The sequence below is a fragment of the Piliocolobus tephrosceles genome, chromosome 5 (genome assembly GCF_002776525.5).
Source record: "Piliocolobus tephrosceles isolate RC106 chromosome 5, ASM277652v3, whole genome shotgun sequence".
NCBI lineage: Eukaryota > Metazoa > Chordata > Mammalia > Primates > Cercopithecidae > Piliocolobus > Piliocolobus tephrosceles.
In genome coordinates, this window is record NC_045438.1 from 28,886,882 (window position 1) to 28,903,883 (window position 17,002).

At 40.1% G+C, this 17,002-nt stretch overlaps 1 protein-coding gene across 6 annotated transcripts in view; it reads left to right on the forward strand.

Moving 5' to 3' along the window:
• L3MBTL3 (L3MBTL histone methyl-lysine binding protein 3) overlaps window positions 1–17,002 on the forward strand; it is a 123,676-nt gene that overhangs the window by 82,296 nt on the left and 24,378 nt on the right. For all 6 annotated transcript variants that reach the window (XM_023230610.3, XM_023230614.3, XM_023230611.2 and 3 more), the window contains one exon: window positions 2,483–2,632. In XM_023230610.3, coding sequence (XP_023086378.2) covers window positions 2,483–2,632 — 150 coding nt within the window. The remainder of the gene's footprint in view (window positions 1–2,482; window positions 2,633–17,002) is intronic.

Sequence of the window (17,002 nt, forward strand, 5' to 3'; positions counted from 1 at the left end):
GTGAAATATGTGTTCATTTTGCTGAGCTACTTCATTGCCATGTGACCTTGGGCAAGTAACATCTCTGCTTGGATGTCTAATAAACAAATTCCACAGTTTCTGATGTTACCCCCAAATATTCTTCTCCTTAGTCATTCCATCTCAGGAAAAAAAAAAAAAGCACCTCTGTTACCACCCAGTTCCTCAAGCCAAAAACCAAATGGCCATTCCTGAACTCCTCCTTTCCATTGCTTCCCATCTCCCATCCATCCACAGGTCGTCTTGGGATGACAAAGGATTCCATGACTGTCCTCTTCATTTTTGCCCCATCTCAACCACACAAATCCAAGTTACATCATATATTTACTTGTTGAACAACTTTTCTGTCTTCAATTTAGTCCCATTGCAATCTTCTCTGCTTTCAAAATCCTCTCTCCGAAAAGAGAAAAATAACTTTTAAGTAACTTTTCTTGCTCCAGTTCCGTTCCTTGAAATCTTTGCCTTTAATATCTTCTCTCCCAAAGGCATCCTGAGTAATTCTTAAAATTGTAAATCAAACCTTGTCATTCCCTTATTTGAAGATCTTCCATCACCTTCAGATAACAACGTTTGCTAAAAATATAAAGTCCTGACTGGCCTGCTAGGCGCTACATAATATTTGCCTGCCTGCTTCTCCTAGTTCATCTCGTCCCCATCACACTCTAGCCAACCTGGTCTCTCTTTCCCTCAAACAAGTCAAGCTTTTCCTGTTGGCACTGCTCCTCCCATCCCCTGGAACATTCTTCCCCACATTGTTTCCCTTCAGGTCCTTCTTCCTGACCATTATAGCTCTGCTGGGGTGCTTTGCTCCAAGGAGGACCTTCCTCACCACTCCATCATAGCATCCTCACACCCTCTTTTATATCATGGTATTTCTTTTTCATGGCATGTATCACCATATGAAGTTATCTAATTTATGTGTATAATTGTGTATTGCTGATCTCTCCCTGGAATATCAGCTCCATGAAACCAGAGAGGTGGTTTCTTGTCTTTTTATTGTCCACTGAGTTTCCAGTGCCTGGAAAGGTAATTAGCACGTAATAGATACATGATAAGTGCTTGGTGAATAAATGAATGAAATAAAGACTGAAGTTACTTAACTGTTATAAGCTTTAATTTGTTGTATGAAATGCCTTTTTCTAGGATGTTGGCAAGATAAAGTAAAATATTACATGTAAAGCACTTAGCACAGTGCTTGATGTATCATATGTGCTCCATAAATGTCACTGGTTTTTGTTGATGTTAAGCTGACATTATATAAATTTATGTCAGCACATGATCACATGTTATTTGCTTTCTTCTTTTGCATAGATGCCAGTGTAGATGAGCAGTATTTAAAGAAACTAAAGTTAGAATTTTTGCTTCTGAGATATCTGTGATAAATCTTATAGGCCATTATCAGAATCACCTGGCTGGCAGCCCTTTTAAACTCTTCCCTCCTTTTCCTAGGAGGGTGTCTCAGATCCTCTTGGTGCAGGGTAGCTAGACACTGTTTAAAAATTTTCGCTGGGTGATTATCAACATTCTCACTGTCTTCTACACTGAAGAAAAGAACATAGAAGATTCTGATGTAGTTTACCTAAGGCCCAAACCATTTCCAGATTTAAGAATGCTTCCCAAAAGCAGAGAGGCACTATAGGCAGTTATTTGGAGAGGCCCATGTATATTGAGGTCTGAGAGACAGCAGTTGCCCAGTTGTTTCAGAGACTGGAATGCTGAGGCCCTGGGCACAGGAATATACTAACTAATGGTGAGTTAACAATGAGTGACCTCGATTTCCTTTCAGGAATCATCACCAAATAAGACCTGAGAGACCAACTGGTAGTCACAAATGGAAGGGAAATGAGCTCGATGCATCATTATCCAAGTTGGCCTCTGGTCCTTTTTCGTAGTAGGAACAAGATTAGCTACAAATTGATCCATGTATTTTCTAGAACATCAGGCATAGGTCCAGACCTGAACACAGGAACAGCCCATGAGGAAACCTCCTTCCTTTGGAGTGTAGTAACTATTAAAAAAGGAAATTAAATAGCGTGTGACTGCCCTGGGCCTGGAGGATCCCCTTAGGAAGCAGAAGCAAATCTGCTCCATTAACCAATCAATCAGTCTCTCTCCCACCTCTGTCCTGAATGATGTCTTAAGCTTTCTTTCTTGGGGCTGATTGTTTCCAGAGATATGCACAGAGGGAGTCCTTCAGTGACCCTTGCTCAGTTCTGAAGATTGCAACAGATTCTTTCTTAAAGTCTGGTGTAAAAACCATTTCCTATTTGTATATATTTGTTATGTTTTAAAGATAAAATATGCTGTATGTATGATTATAAAATATAACAATTTAACATATTCAGTTAAATGTTAGAATTTTATATTCTGTAGCCTGTCATTTTAATTGGAAGAAGTATGGCCTAATGGAAATGTTCAATGTTCTTTTTCTTTTCTTTTCTTTTCTTTTCTTTTAATCTGTTAGTGCTGCCAACTGTCCCTATTCAGAAATCAATTTGAATAAAGACCGTATTTTTCCAGACCGCTTAAGTGGTGAGATGCCTCCGGCTAGTCCATCATTTCCAAGAAATAAAAGGACAGACGCAAATGAAAGCTCTTCATCCCCTGAAATCAGGTAATCAAAGAGCTAATATTAGCATTGTTTAGAAGTACTCTAATTGAAAGAGATTTTTTATCTTTTAGGTATTTTATTTCCTATAGCAATGTTTTCTTGGAGATTGTTGAAAATATACCTGACTGGCTAGGTGCAGAGGCTCACGCCTGTAATCCCAGCACTTTGGGAGGCCAAGGCAGGTGGAACACCAGGTCAGGAGATCGAGACCATCCTCGCTAACACGGTGAAACCCCGTCTCTACTAAAAATGCAAAATATTAGCCGGGTGTGGTGGCGGGCACCTGTAGCCCCCCCAGCTACTCCGGAGGCTGAGGCAGGAGAATGGCGTGAACCCGGGAGGTGGAGTTTGCAGTGAGCAGAGATCACACCACTGCCCTCCAGCCTGGGCGACAGAGGGAGACTGTCTCAAAAAAACAAACAAAAAAGAACAGATTCTGTGGCTTCTTCATAATCAAGACAGTGTATTTCTGAGTACATCACTACTTAAGGTGCCATGGCCACTTCTGGTATGAAAAGACAGGGTCATCAAACAGAAAGTATCCCTGCGCAGTAGGCGATTGCTTGGTGGACACTTACAGGAGTAATGAAGACTGCCTTCATCGCAGAGAGAGGGTGAGTCCTGGGTTTACTAGGAGCTGTTTTTGAATGTAGCCTGCAGCATGTAAGCTGCAAGATTGGGGAGCTTCAAGTTCTATTGGAACAGCTGGTTTCATTTTTAAGTTTGTCTCCAGTTCCTTGATACAGTGTCTCACTTAGAGTGTCTGATCATTTACTCACTCCGGAGGACCAGTCATTCCTGTAATAGGCAAGTCAAGTCCTATCCACTCCCCGAGTTTTCTCATATATTAAAGGGAGGAAAGCCTCTGTCTTGACTAATTTCCAGTACTATTTTGAAGGTGAAATAGCATTGACATAAATCATGAAGCATTAAAGCAAAGTATTGGCCAGGCACCTATGGCTCACGCCTGTAATCCCAGCACTTTGGGAGGCTGAGGCGGGAGGATCACTTGAGCCCAGGAGTTCAAGACCAGCCTGGGTAACATAGTGAGACCCTGTCTCTATAAAAAATTTTAAAAGTCAGCCAGGTGACCCTTCTATTTGTGAGACTGAGGTAGGAGGATTGCTTGAGCCCAGGAGTTCAGGGCTGCAGTCAGCTGTGATTATGCCACTACACTCCAGCCTGGGCAACAGAACAAGACAGTGTTTCAAAAAACAAAAAAAAGGCAAGATATTAATGGTTTCATGACCCCAAAAGTAGTGCTGCCTGGAAGATTTTTTTGTATTCCGCCTTCCTTTGTCTGTCCTGTGGCTTACAAAATAATAGTGGCCAGTGATTGCCATAGTTGCTTCTTTGCCACTATCACCATCTAACATAGTGTGAGGATCCCTTTAGCATTCCGTTTGTTAACAGTCTTTCTTTCTGTACCACCGTTTTTGGTCATGATCGGAGATCTGATTAATTAACAATGAACCAGTGAACAATAGCGGGTTCCTGGTTATGTACCCTGGAAGTGGTGTAAGGCGTTACCGCCAACTTCTTTTTTTTTTTTTTTTTTTTATACTTTAAGTTCTATGGTACATGTGCAAAACGTGCAGGTTTGTTACATATGTATACTTGTGCCATGTTGGTGTGCTGCACCTATCAACTCGTCATTTACATCAGGTATAACTCTCAGTACCATCCCTCCCCCCTTCCCTCTCCCCATAATAGGCCCCGGTGTGTGATGTTCCCCTTCCAGAGTCCAAGTGATCTCATTGTTCAGTTCCCACCTATGAGTGAGAACATGAGGTGTTTGGTTTTCTGTTCTTGCGATAGTTTGCTGAGAACGATGGTTTCCAGCTGCATCCATGTCCCTACAAAGGACACGAACCCATCCTTTTTTATGGCTGCATAGTATTCCATGGTGTATATGTGCCACATTTTCTTAATCCAGTCCGTCACTGATGGACATTTGGGTTGATTCCAAGCCTTTGCTATTGTACCACCGACTTCTTAACATGAGGCAAAGAATCAAACCATCTATCTCCTTTCCTGAGTGTTTATAATTCAGTCGAAGAGAAAAAAAATAGCTTTTTGACACATTTTTAAAATACAAAATTGCATGTGAAAATACCAAATACACAACAATATGAATATACATAATGCCATTAAATGGTAAATTTTATGTTATGTGTATTTTGCTACTACTAAAAAATGCAAAAATGAATAAACAAAACTGCCAAATTGTGAGACTGGTTTATTGGGAATCTGCTGATGCTACTCTTTGCCCCATAACAAAAAAGATACCCTTTCTCTAATCTGTTTTCTCTAAGAGCAAATTCCTGCGTCATCTCTGATCTGTCTGAAAAGAAGGATTCTAATCACTGGGCTTCCTAAGCAGCTGCTTCCTTCACTCCCTAGTACTTGACAGATTTCTCCATCCACTGACCTGCCCTGTAGGCCACCACCGCGTTTCCATTCTTTCTAAACACGCAGCCTCTCTTTATTGTTCTTTTCAGAAATTAAAATCTTCATGCTTTTTAAAATGATTTTTATTTTGAATTATCCAAATTATACATTAATACCTGCTTGTTTTTAAGTTTAGAGTGAACTGCAGTTATCTCTATTAATATTTTAATGTTTTGTCCTTTTGTGTTTCCAGGAAAGCATTTTTGCCTATGTGAATTCACAAACATGCATGCATATACCTCAGTTTCATATAGTAGAATGTTCTGATTTAAATTACTTAAATTGTACAAGATGTGTTCCCTTGAAAGGTCATAAAATGTATACACAGAACTATGTTTGTAAATTTACTCTTTTTTTTTTTGAGATGGCGTCTCGCTCTGTCACCCAGGCTGGAGTGCAGTGGTGCAATCTTGGCTCACTGCAAACTCCCCCTCCTGAGTTAAAGTGATTCTCCTGCCTCAGCCTCCCGAGTAGCTGGTACTACAGGCGTGTGCTACCACAGCTGGCTATTTTGTGTGTGTGTGTGTGTATTTTTTAGTAGAGACGGGGTTTCCCTGTGTTAGCTGGGATGGCCTCGATCAAAAAGATCAAAAAAGATCAAAAAGGGATCAAAGAGCCCTTCTCCCTTCCTGTTGGTCTCTTATAAACCTTGACTTTGAGTGTAACCCAAGGCTTGAAACATATCTTTAAGAGGTAAAGAAATACCCTTCCACTCATTTCCCAGTGGAGTTCCTTCTTTTCAGGAAAATCCTGAGCATGCCTCGTTACTAGTAATCTTCTGTTTTGAATTGTGTGTATGCATGTGTCTTAATCATTTCGAAGTGTCTCCTTCGGTTATTGTCAAAATGATCAGAGGTGTCCATGTCTGTCTAACCTTTGAGAAGATACTGGCAGAGCAGCAGTGACCTTCCTCTGGCCTGAAATCAGCCAGGAGTGAGAAGCAGTGGTAGGACTCAGTTTGTCCTAGTGTCATGACTTTATACCTCTCCCTAGATACCCTGGAGTCTTTTTCTTAAGGGTTCAGAGGTGAGTGCTCTGTAGAGGTGTTCATAGGCTTGAACTGCATCTTCTTGACTCGCTTTCTGTACCAGCTTTGGCCAAAACTACAGTTTTAATATGTAGGAAATGTAAAAGAGCTACAGCTTAGACTTTCCAAGTATTTATTTAGAGTTTTATATTTTTTCTTTCTTCTTCCCACTTAACCAAGATGCAGTAAGTCAGTTCCACCTTGGATAAATCAGCAGTATACAAAGAGATTGCCAACCTTTTTTCTGTTTAGTACTGTCTTGATTATAGTTTAAGGTACATAAACCAAACCAATGAGAGACCCTAAAACTTTGGAGGTAGAAAGTTGATGCAACTAAACTCTCTTAAGGGTTTTTTTCCTCCCATGCAACTTTAACACTTGGCTTTTTGCCATTGTTCTGCATGCAAGGCCATCTAAGCTCTTAATGTAGCTCTGAAGATTAGTTCTGTCTCTGATGCAGACCCAAGGAAGAAATGAGTAAGTAGTTGAAGCCCAGCACAGCAAGAGCGCACCATGGTGTTTTCTGTTCCTCCAGAAAAGAGCAGCAGAATGTGGTGATTAGGAACATGGGGCACTGCTTAAATTTAAATCTTGGCTTCCCTACTTGCTAGGTTTATGATCTTTGATGAATTACTCAATAACTCTTTGCTTTGAATCTCATAATTTATGAGGATTACACAAGATGAAAAATGCAAATATGAAGCTCTTAGAATAATGATTAATAAGTCATAAGCCCTCAATAAATTTTTTTTTTGTCTGTTTGTTTTTTGAGATGGGGTCTTGGTCTGTCACCCAGGCTGGAGTGCAGTGGCGGGATCTCGGCTCACTGCAAGCTCCGCCTCCCGGGTTCAAGGGATTTGCCTGGCTCAGCCTCCCGAGTGGCTGGGATTACAGGCGCCGCCACCACACCCGGCTAATTTTTTGTATTTTTAGTGGAGATGGAGTTTCACCGTGTTAACCAGGATGGTCTCAATCTCCTGACCTCGTGATCTGCCTCGGCCTCCCAAAGTGCTGGGATTACAGGCGTGAGCCGCTGTGCCAGGCTAAATGTTAGTTTTTATTGATGTCATTGAAAGAGGAGTAGATTACTTTGTTTCATTATATGTCTTTATTCCTTAGGAGCAAATCAATGACTGAACCATTTGTTTACTTTTTTTTTTTTTTTTTTGGTGGGGGGAATATTTTATTTTATTTATTATTTATTTATTTATTTTTATTTTACTTTAAGTTGTAGGATCCATGTGCAGGTTATACAGGTGTACATGTGCCATGGTAGTTTGCTGCATCCATCAACCCATCTCCTAAGTTTTAAGCCCCACATGCATTAACTGTTTGTGTTAATGCTCCCCTTTTTAATGATCACCATTCTAACTGGCGTGAGGTGGTATCTCATTGTGGTTTTGATTTGCATTTATCTAATGACCCGTGATGATGAGCTTTTTTTCACATGTTTGTTGGCCACAAAATGTCTTCTTTTGAGAAGTGTCTCTTCATATCCTTCACCCACTTTTTGATGGGGTTGTTTGATTTTTCTTGTACATTTGTTTAAGTTCCTTATAGATTATGGATCTTAGACCTTTGTCAGATGGGTGGCTTGCAAAAATTTTCTCCCATTCTGTAGGTTGCCTTCTCACTCTGATGATAGTTTCTTTTGCTGTGTAGAAGCTCTTTAGTTTGATTAGATCCCATTTGTCAATGTTGGCTTTTGTTGCAGTTGCTTTTTGGGTTTTAGTCATGAAGTCTTTGTCCATGCCTGTGTCCTGAATGGCACTGCCTATGTTTTCTTCTAGGGTTTTGGGTTTTACATGTAAGTTTTTAATCCATCTTAGTTTAATTTTTGTATAAGGTGTAAGGAAGGGGTCCAGTTTCTGTTTTCTGCATATGGCTAGCCAGTTTTCCCAACACCATTATTAAATAGAGAATCCTTTCCCGCTTGCTTATTTTTGTCAGGTTTGTCAAAGATTAGATAGTTGTACATGTGTGGTGTTATTTCTGAGGTCTCTGTTCTCTTCCATTGGTTTATATGTCTGTTTTGGCACCAGTAGCATGAGGTTTTGGTTACTGTAGCCTTGTAACATTAATATAGTTTGAAGTCAAGTAGTGTGATGCCTCCAGCTTGGTTCATTTTGCTTAGGATTGTCTTGGCTATATGTCTTTGCCATTGTTCTGCATGCGAGGCCATCTAAGCTCTTAATGTAGCTCTGAAGATTAGTTCTGTCTCTGATGCAGACCCAAGGAAGAAATGAGTCTCTTCAAAGAAAAGAACTCTTCTTTGGTTCCATATGAAGTTTAAAGTAGTTTATTTCTAATTCTGTGAAGAAAGTCACTGGTGGCCTGATGGGAATAGCATTGAATCTATAAATTACTTTGGGCAGTATGGCCATTTCAGGATATTGATTCTTCCTATCCATGAGCATAGGATGTTTTCCATTTGTGTCCTCTGTTATTTCCTTGAGCAGTGGTTTGTAGTTTGCCTTGAAGAGGTCCTTCACATCCCTTGTAAGTTGGATTCCTAGGTATTTTATTCTCTTTGTAGCAATTGTGAATGGGAATTCACTCATAATTTGGCTCTCTGTTTGTCTATTATTGGTATATAGGAATACCTGTGATTTTTGCACATTGATTTTGTATCCCGAGACTTTGCTGAAGTTGCTTATCAGCTTAAGGAGATTTTAGACTGAGACGATGGGGTTTTCTAAGTATACGATCATGTCGTCTACAAACAGAGACAATTTGACTTCCTCTCTTCCTATTTGAATACCCTTTATTTCTTTATCTTGCCTGATTGCCCTGGCCAGAACTTCCAATACTATGTTGAATAGGAGTGGTGAGAGAGGCCATCCTTGTCTTGTGCCAGTTTTCAAAGGGAATGCTTCCAGCTTTTGCCCATTTAGTATGATATTGGCTTTGTCATCAATAACTCTTATTATTTTGAGTTTGTCATAAATAACTCTTATTATTTTGAGATATGTTCCATCAGTACCTAGTTTTCTTTGCTATTCTTTTTTTTTTTTGAGATGGTGTCTCGCTCTTTTGCCCAAGCCGGAGCTGGAGTGCAGTGCTGCTATCTCGGCTCACTGCAAGCTCTGCCTCCCAGATTCATGCCATTCTCCTGCCTCAGCCTCCCGGGTAGTTGGGACTACAGGCACCTGCCACTGCGCCCAGCTAATTTTTTTGTGTGTGTTTTTAGTAGAGACAGGGTTTCACCGTGTTAGCCAGGATTGTCTCAATCTCCTGACCTCGTGATCCGCCCGCATCGGCTTCCCAAAGGGCTGGGATTACAGATGTGAGCCACCGCGCCCGGCCTCTTTGCTATTCTTAAGTTAAATTTTGAATAGATTGCTCAAGCAGGATGATTCCCATAATACCACATTACTCACCTGGACGTAATTTGCCACTTAGATTTTAACAAATTCTCTTTGCATTTTTCTTAAGAATTTACTAAAATTTGGTTGCCAGACATTACGATTTTTTTTTAAATGCACTTTGCCACACACGACGCAATTTGCATCCCTGGAAGCAAACTCTGAGACAAGGATTTAATTGCAAGTGGTTTACTTAGGAGGTCAAGAAAATATCAGTAGGCAAGTGCGGAAGTGATTCAGGGAAGGGCAGGCAGCCAGGAAAAGCTTTGTTGTCACGGTGATTACCACCATGGACAGCAGGAACACAGACCTGCTGGGAAAACTCTGGGATTTCTTGTAAATACACATCTCAGAATTAGCCCACCATAGGGATGAGGGAGCTGAACTATTGAAACATTGTGAGACTGTACATGTTAATTCCCCAGCACATCCTCCCTGCTAAGCAGCCAGAGCCCAGGGAAGTCCTGCAGGAAATGAGTGCAGGCGAGACGGGTGGATCAGGCTGGTGTGTGCTGAAGTGAAGTTGGGAGCTGTGGCACCAACCCATTCCCTATTTCAGATGCCAGGCAGTCCCCAGAATGAGTGATGTGCTGGCATTGCTTTTGATTCAGAGCTTATATAATAGGACTAGCATAAATTAACTGTGTGAGGAATGAATGTCCTTTTCCTGTCATAACATTATTTTAAAGGTCACCTGCTCAGAATAGAGCCATGGGCAGCTAATGTTCCATCATACTCATTCCCAAATTTGGCTTCATACCAGATCCCCTGGGACTTCCTTAAAACTCAGATTCGAGGTCCTATCTCAGCCCACCACATTCTTCCAGGCTACAGCTTTGGAGTCCGGACTCAAATGTTTATGTGAGCATCTATCTCCCTGCTCAAAACGTTCAATGACTTCCTATTACTCTTGGAATTAAGACCCTCATTCTCAGCATGGCCTACAAAGCCTTGTGTCATCTGGCACCTGCCTAACTCTCCTGCTTTGTCTCTGCAGGCTCTTTTTTCAACCTGTGCTTCAGCCACCCTGTCCTGAGATACCCCTTTTCCCTCTGTCTGGATCCTCTCTGTGCCATCTGTTAGCTATCTCTCATCTTTGGGGCATCAGATTCACTCTCCTTTCCTCAGTAAAGCTTTATCTGTTCATCCAGATTTTGGACCAAGTCCTTCATTACATGCTTTCTCATCACATGACCCAATGCCATTGACATTCTTGGGTAAACACTTCTGGGTACTTTGCTTGATGATATGCTCCATAAAGGTAGGGGCCGTGTCTTTTCTTCTTCTCCAAGTTGCCCTAACCTGAGCATACTCCCTTGCATGCAGTAGTGACCTCGAACCATCCATCCATCTTCCGTGGATAGCTATCAGTTATGTAGCCTAAGAGGCAATAGCTGTATAACCTTTCTGTTCAGTTAAAACTCCTACACTTTGAACTGTGAGATCACCACACCAGATATGTAAGGAGTGATTATTAAATGATGAGATAAATTTCCCCAAAACACACCTGCACTCTCTCATTAATTAGGGTGGGATGTCCCAAACTGTTGTTGTTTAGTTTCCTGGCCCACACAGAAAATGATATCACAGAAATGACAATGTTTGTGTCAAACACCAAAGAAATGGATGGGGCTGCCTCCCAGTCACCAGAGAGGGGTGCAGAGGGCTGCGGGATCAATATCTCAGAACACTTGTACCTTAGGAATCAGGACATCCTCATCAGGAAGCTCTGCCTGATATTAAGATGGTCCCACCCTGAGTCCACCTGTAGGTATAATGAATGCTTGGATCTCTTTTCCTACAGAGACTTGTCAAATGGGTGTGAGTGAAGGGAAGTCCCAGTGGCTCTAGATAGAAATGTGAGTACGTGGTCCTTACAGATAGAAATGTGAGTATGCAATCCTATCCCAGCGATCCATTTATGCATCGGAAGTATGAGGAGTGTCTTTCATACCAGTGCTTGCTGTGAAAGGATGCTTTTTTCGCTCTGGACGGTGAAAGCTCATCTCTGCCCTCACACTGCTCCTAGAGGCAAAATGTTGAGGCATGGGCTCTACCAGTGAGTGGAGTAGCTTTTCCTAGGGACTGATTACTTAAATCTCTGCATGTCTACAGCTGAGCAAAACAATATATGTCTTAATAAAACTGGGAGTCTCAAACTTTGATTTGCACCAGAATCATTTGAGATGCTTGTTAAAAATGTGGCTTTTGAGGCACTGCTCCCAGAGGTACTGATTCAGCAAATGGAATTCTTGTGTTCATAAAAATGAAGGCACTGGAATCTTCATTTTTAACAAGCTCTCCCAGGTGACCGATGCAAGTAGTCTATAAACCAGGCTTTGGGAATCTCTACTGAATGAAAATACCCTTTTCAGGGGTAATACTTCACAGTGTGTTACCAGTTGGGAAACATCGGGCATCCCTCCCGCATAGCCTTGTTCTCATGAAGTCTGTTCTATGGCTGTTTGTAATTGTGTTCTAAATTAGGTACTATCTCTATTAAAAATCACTTAATGTTTTAAGCTCCCATGTTGTTTAAGCCTGCTAAACATCAACTACAGAAACCAATAAAGCATCTTTAAAATGCCTGCCAAATGCTTAGATTATCTTGCAAGGCAAATGCCCACTGCTTAATAACTGATCCAATGGCAGAAATCAGTCTGTTCCATTCATTATAAGCCATTAAATTGGCTTCTCAAGTTGTAAGACCAGTGTTTCCACTACGAGAACTACATAGAACAGTTGCCGGAATTGCAGCCATCAATCTGGTTTATATTTTTAACACGAATCCAATTTTGCTAGTCACACCGAAAGCCAAGTCTGTACCCAGTTAAACAGATAGGAAAGCAAGCTAAGATAAAGTATGAAGCTATGAGCGTATATAAATCTATTTACTTTGCAAAACTATCACATCAAGTAGTATAAAATCAATTTAGAGCCAACCATTCTAAAAGATTCCCAAAGTTAATTAGTAAACCTTGGGAAGTTGGTTTTTTGCCCCCTGAGGTCTTCTGGGCCGAGAGCTTGATGTTAAATATTGCTGGAAGTAATTTCAGTGACTAGGCATGCTCTGGCTATTGTAAAACCTCTTCTCCCTTTTTGTTGATGGGTTCCAGGTATGAATTAGGAGCTCTGAAAGTGTTTTCCTATTCCAGCTCTTGAGAACCTGAGTTAAATCTGTGTAGTTGTTTATGTACCCCAAAGAGTAGCTCAGTGTTTAGTTAAATCACTCACAGTTCTGATGCCAGCCACTGTGACACCAAGGCAACCATTCAAAATGCAAGGATAAGATGAGTGTGTTATTGTTATATGCCTGTGAAGTTGTTGGAACAATATTGTAACAGGATCTTATTTTATCTCCTTGAATATCACCAATTTCTGACTCAGGAGACCCTTTTCTGTAGCGTAGAAAAGCAGTGACATCTGTTCTCTTTTCCACAACAACAGTCATAAAGTAATAGAGTCTCACTCTTAAGAGACATCATCTTTATTTCCCAAACCTCACCTTATTGGTTAAGGCTTTTCATTTAAGAAGAGGATTAATTGCTGACTGAATTTTTCTGGAGGGTTTTTCCTTGTTATCTTGGTAATACTCACCTTATGTATTCATTATATTCCTTTTATTGTATTCTTTCACTGGCGTACGGTCCTTATGCTAAATTATAATTAAATAGGCCTGTTAACCAAAATGTTTTTATTCATTAGATACACAGTAAACCGTGTTTACCTCTCCTGGGTGATGTTTATGAAAACATAATTCAGTAAAACCATTGCTGTTGTCGAAAGGAATTGAATTTTAAAAGCTCATTATTTGAATGTTGTTCATAGTTGTCCCACTGGTTTTATTTGCCATCTTTTTCTGAATCCCTTCGAAGGTGGTGACCTCCTTGACCTGAAGCTCAAGTACAGTCACTCTTCATTTGTACGAGGCATTTTGGAGGCAGTTCAAGTATTCTTTTAAAGTTTCTGTAGAGTGTAACCCCTGAGATTCTCATTCCCTGATCTTTTTACCTGCGAGTGAGTCACAGCTCAGAAACTTAAAAAAAAAAAAAAAAAAAATGCTGGGAGCATGCAAAGAGACATTGTTTTGATAGCCAAAGCAGAAAAACTACATTTTCTTACAGCTCTCTGGTGGTCAGCATCCCCGCTTGTTACTGAGGAAGTACAAGTCTCTTTCAGTTCTCCAAAGGCCCCGTGAGACTAGAATAAGCTATTTTGAAAAGAGAAGCGTGGGGTTATTTTAAACCAAGCCAAACTAAGGAGTGAGCTTTTACACTTGAGCTACGGCAAGATAGCCATGTCTCTGACGCTGGGCCAACAATAACTGTCAATCCGTGTTTCCTAACCCGGTTGGCAAACATTTCAATCTACATTGCAATCTGCATCTGCCTCCTTTCATGCTGGATTTAAAGAAGTGACTGAAATCAATAAATCCCTAAATTGGGGCAAAATAATTTGTTTTTCAATATTTTTTAACAGACTGGGACTAATTGAAACATAATTGGTTAGAAATTGTTTTTATATGAAAAATGAACAGACTTGAAGAAATACAGCTGCACATATTCAACTGCCATCCTATGCATTTACCATTCTAATGTCTGTTTTACTAATATTCATCACAAAGCATAATTGTAGTAAGACAGTAAGACCTCTAAAAGGTGACACATAATTACAGAGAAAAATTGCTGAGTCATAAAGAATACATTTTTCCATTCAAGTGGATTCCACTGTCTTAATTAAAAGCCAAAAGTATTGTTAAGATTTCACTATGATTGTATTTCAATTCAATACAACTGAAATGTATTGAGTTGAATTGAATTGTATTGAACTGCAACTAAAGAAATGTTGCAGTAAATGGCTTCTTGAAAATTTTGAAATTCCAAGAGAAATTGCTGTTTACCAGGTGCTTTTACCTATGTCGGTGCCTATTATTTAATCTTCATAATACCTTATGTGGTGTAGTTGTCATCATCACACCGTCATTCTACAAACATGGAACCTCTTTTGGTTAGAGGCCATATAGCTAGTCCATAGCAGACCTGGGTTATAACCCAGGCAGTCTGACTCTAGTCTGTGCTTGGAACCATTACTCTAAAAGCTGTTTTAGTAGTTGAAGAAATAAGGTTAAAGAAAACAGGTATCAGTAGATAATTTTGTCCTAAAATATATGTAATTTATAACCTAGGAATAGCTGCTGTGCATCATGCTCCTACTTAAATGCCTGGCTCTGTCCTAAGCGCTTTGTATACATTATTTTATTTCATTCTTAACATGCTCCTCTGAGGTAAAGGATTTGTTATCCTTGTTTTACCAATGATGTAACTGAGAATTAGAGAAATTAAGTAACTTGCTGACGGTCACGTAAACCTAGTGAGTAGCAGAACTGAAATTTAAACCAGACCTCTTCACTTCCTAAGACCACATGTGTAACCACTATTGCTGGGCTGCTTCCTCCATGTTAAGATGCAGGCACCCATCTGCAATGTGTGTAATCTCAATTGGCTTTGAGAGGGTGAGGCAGGAGGATTACTTGAAGCCAGAAATTCAGACCAGCCCTGAGCAACATAGTGAGACCCTGTCTCTACAAAAACTTAAAAATTAGCCAGGCATGGTAGCGCATGACTATAGTTTCCACTACTTGGGAGGCTGAGGCTGGAGAAGCACTTGAGCATGAGTTTGAGGTTACAGTGAGCTATTGATGGCACCACTGCACTCCAGCCTGGACAACGGAGTGAGATCCTGTCTCTTAAAAAAAAAAAAAAATCGCACACTTGTGCCTAAACAGCTTGTACCCTCTTTTGAAAGGAAATTGTTGATAATGAAAAATGTTGATCAAGGAAAGCAGGCCAGGAAATGTTTAGGTTGACAATAATTGTGATATTAAAATATAGCCTGAAAATATTTCTGGTTGTCATTTTAAAAAATCTGTCAAGAAGCGTATCTTTTACCATGCTCCAGAGGGTATTGTAACATCCCAGAGTTTTGGCATTCTGATATAATCATATTTTATCTGTAATTGGAAGACTATGTAGCTAAAATAACATTTTGCTTAGGAAGTTGAAATTCTAGAACAAGGATTTCATTTTTGTGAAGAGGAAGATTCATCACAGTACATATTCAGCCAGAATTTGTGTAATGAAATTCTTAACCTTATAGTAGAGAGAAATAATGGTTGTTCAATTGAATAAACAATTTTTTTGTTGTTGTTGTTTTCTTTCTGAGACACAGTCTCGCTTTGTCACCGAGGCTGGAGTGCAGTGGTGCAATCATGGCTTACTGCTGCTTTGACCTCCAGGGCTAAAGTGATCCATCTGCCTCAGCTTCCCAAGTAGCTGGAACTATAGGCACACGCCACCATGCCCGACAATTTTTTTTTTTTTTGGTAGAGGCACAGTCTCACTGTGTTTCCCAGGCTGGTCTTCAATTCCTGGACTCAAGCAACCCTCCCGCTTCAGTCTCCCAAAGTGCTGGTATTAGAAGCATGAGCCACCGTGCCTGGCCTCAATTTTTATTTTAAATAAAATGTAAAACAAATGGGAATACGGAGTCAGGCTCTTCATTCCTGACCTCATCAATGAAAGAAAATTTGAAGAATAAGTTTATGGCACAAAAAGCTTGTTTCCTTTAACTTCATGTATCATACTTTATTTTGGAAAAACACAAGTGTAAAAATAAAAAACAACTGAATCCAATTGTGGATTTTGGTGTCAAAAAGAATGGGTGCGATACTCGCCCTGTGAATTTGGTCTTAATGTCTCTACATTTCTGTGGCTATAATAATAAACCTTCCTTCAATACGTGTTATAAAATATGGGGCATGTAAAAAGCTCAGTCAGTCTTTGGCTCATACTGTGTTCTTAAGAAGTGAACTTTTCTTATTAATATTAACTGTTTCCACATGTCTGGATGTGCTCGATTAAGATTCTGCTCGCTCCAGTGGTTCTATTCACCCATCTGTTTCATGATGCCTGTTCTAATAGACTGCGCAGATTGACCCTATCTTCCACCTTTCCACTCTCTAGCTAAAGGAAACAGCACATAGAACCACAGGGGCGTAGGTGCTTTTGATTTGAAGGAATTGGCAGAATCAATACATTAATCTGAAATAAAACATTCAATAAACATTTTTTTGTGGAGGTCTTCCTGTTTGGTAAAAATACGTATCTGTGTTTATATATTCCCAGGTTTGTATGGCTCCAATTTAATGAAGTGTCATGAGTTAAAACTGGGGCAGTGAAAACTGAACATGCCTCTATAATGAGGCAACATAAATTATGTAAGAGTACATAGCTTCCACTCTGCTGCTCTTTTGGGATAGGTTGTGTCAGATCCAGGCATGAGGAAATTTTTTGGGTCAAAGATTTTATTTTCTTATTCTGTCTCTGTTCCCTCTTGGAAAGTGATCTTTTTCTTGGAGTTCAGGAAATAAGTAATTGTCATTGTATTCGGGCATAAGAAAACAAGGGAACTTTTCTCATAGCTCAAGTCTTCTATCTTTATTTTAACAAAGCTTACTTTAAAAGAATGGTA